The sequence below is a fragment of the Apis dorsata genome, unplaced genomic scaffold, assembly GCF_000469605.1.
Source record: "Apis dorsata unplaced genomic scaffold, Apis dorsata 1.3 scaffold_995, whole genome shotgun sequence".
In the NCBI taxonomy this organism is placed as follows: domain Eukaryota; kingdom Metazoa; phylum Arthropoda; class Insecta; order Hymenoptera; family Apidae; genus Apis; species Apis dorsata.
In genome coordinates this window covers 15,203-16,504 of record NW_006264097.1, presented here as the reverse complement: position 1 = coordinate 16,504, position 1,302 = coordinate 15,203, and the positions used below count along the sequence as shown (strand labels likewise).

At 38.5% G+C, this 1,302-nt stretch overlaps 1 protein-coding gene across 4 annotated transcripts in view; it reads right to left on the bottom strand.

The window, feature by feature from the left end:
• The window catches only part of LOC102676205 (myosin-2 heavy chain), a 21,664-nt gene that overhangs the window by 6,804 nt on the left and 13,558 nt on the right, over positions 1 to 1,302 (bottom strand). For all 4 annotated transcript variants that reach the window (XM_031514438.1, XM_031514437.1, XM_006624190.2 and 1 more), the window contains one exon: positions 227 to 352. In XM_031514438.1, coding sequence (XP_031370298.1) covers positions 227 to 352 — 126 coding nt within the window. The remainder of the gene's footprint in view (positions 1 to 226; positions 353 to 1,302) is intronic.

The following is a 1,302-nucleotide window of genomic DNA, read 5'->3' as shown; positions in this document are numbered from 1 at the left end:
GCGATCGAAAAAAAAAAAAAAAAGAAGAAAAGTATTCCCCGCGTCGCACTAACTCTCCAACCGGAAGCACGCAGCGGTGCCCTCGACCTTTCGTTTCCTCCGTTCAATCAGAGAAGCAGCAGATATAAATGTATACACATACATACACACGAACACAAGGAAACTACGATATATGCAAACTCGTTTCACAATTTAGGGCGCGCAAACCGGACCCTCCATCACTCACCGAGATTGATAGGCGAAATTTCTACGCAGTTCTTCTTGGTGTCGAAACTATTGACACGATTCTGTTGACTACCACGACCGTTTGCTACCAGTCTTCTTGGTGGATTTATCGATGTTGGTGATCTCTCTGAAAATATAACAAAAAAATATTGAATTTTTCTTCCCTATTATGTAAACGGCGCGGCGGAATAATGAAAATTTCATCTCACCGTTCTCGCGTGTCTATATTTATAACAGAGAATTACGAAAATAAGCAATTTTCATAACTTCTACGTAGCATTACGTGTCAGAAGATAGTTCATCGACCGTGGTATTTCGTTTCGCTCGTCAGTCGTAGTTACTTTAATAACATTTTGCGCATCATCGGAATTTGTGCTTGACGAGGCAATATAGCGGGACGAGGACGCGCGAGGAGCTAAGTTTGAACCATGCTCGTCGATTAAACCAACGAAGAAAAGAAAAAACGTTTATTATGTACACCAGCCTGCACGTAGCCATTGCATACGAGCTTCTGCTTATAACGGCCTCGTACGAGCTCGTGTGCATAATATTTCGAATCGATCTTACACATGAAAGAAGCTAGTCGAACGAATATTCAGGACACGACTGCGATAATCGATTAAGTTAAATTATATTTCTATTCCAGCCCTTTACATTAATTGATGATTATATTAATTGATAAAGATATTTCTTTTGCAAGCATGATTGGTAATTTCATGGAAAATATAGAAAAGTTTCATTCCTGATTGTTATTCTTTTGATACTTTTATTTTACGATAAATCTATAATAACATCGTTATAACGAATTACGATTATGATATTTCTATTTCTCGTATTTAGCTTGAATAATCCATTCGTTATAACGAACGAGTATGATATAACGAGGCGAACTACTTTCTGAAAGATTCCTCAAAAAACAGTGATTGATGCCCAAGGTAAAAGAGAAATTTTGCGACAAGACAAGTGTAAGTAGGGTACCTTTGATCCTTCTCCGTAACGTTTTAGACTCGGTCACGAGAGAAACCGTTCGACTCATCTATCTTTTCAAATGTCTATGCAACATCGTGAGCTACTCGC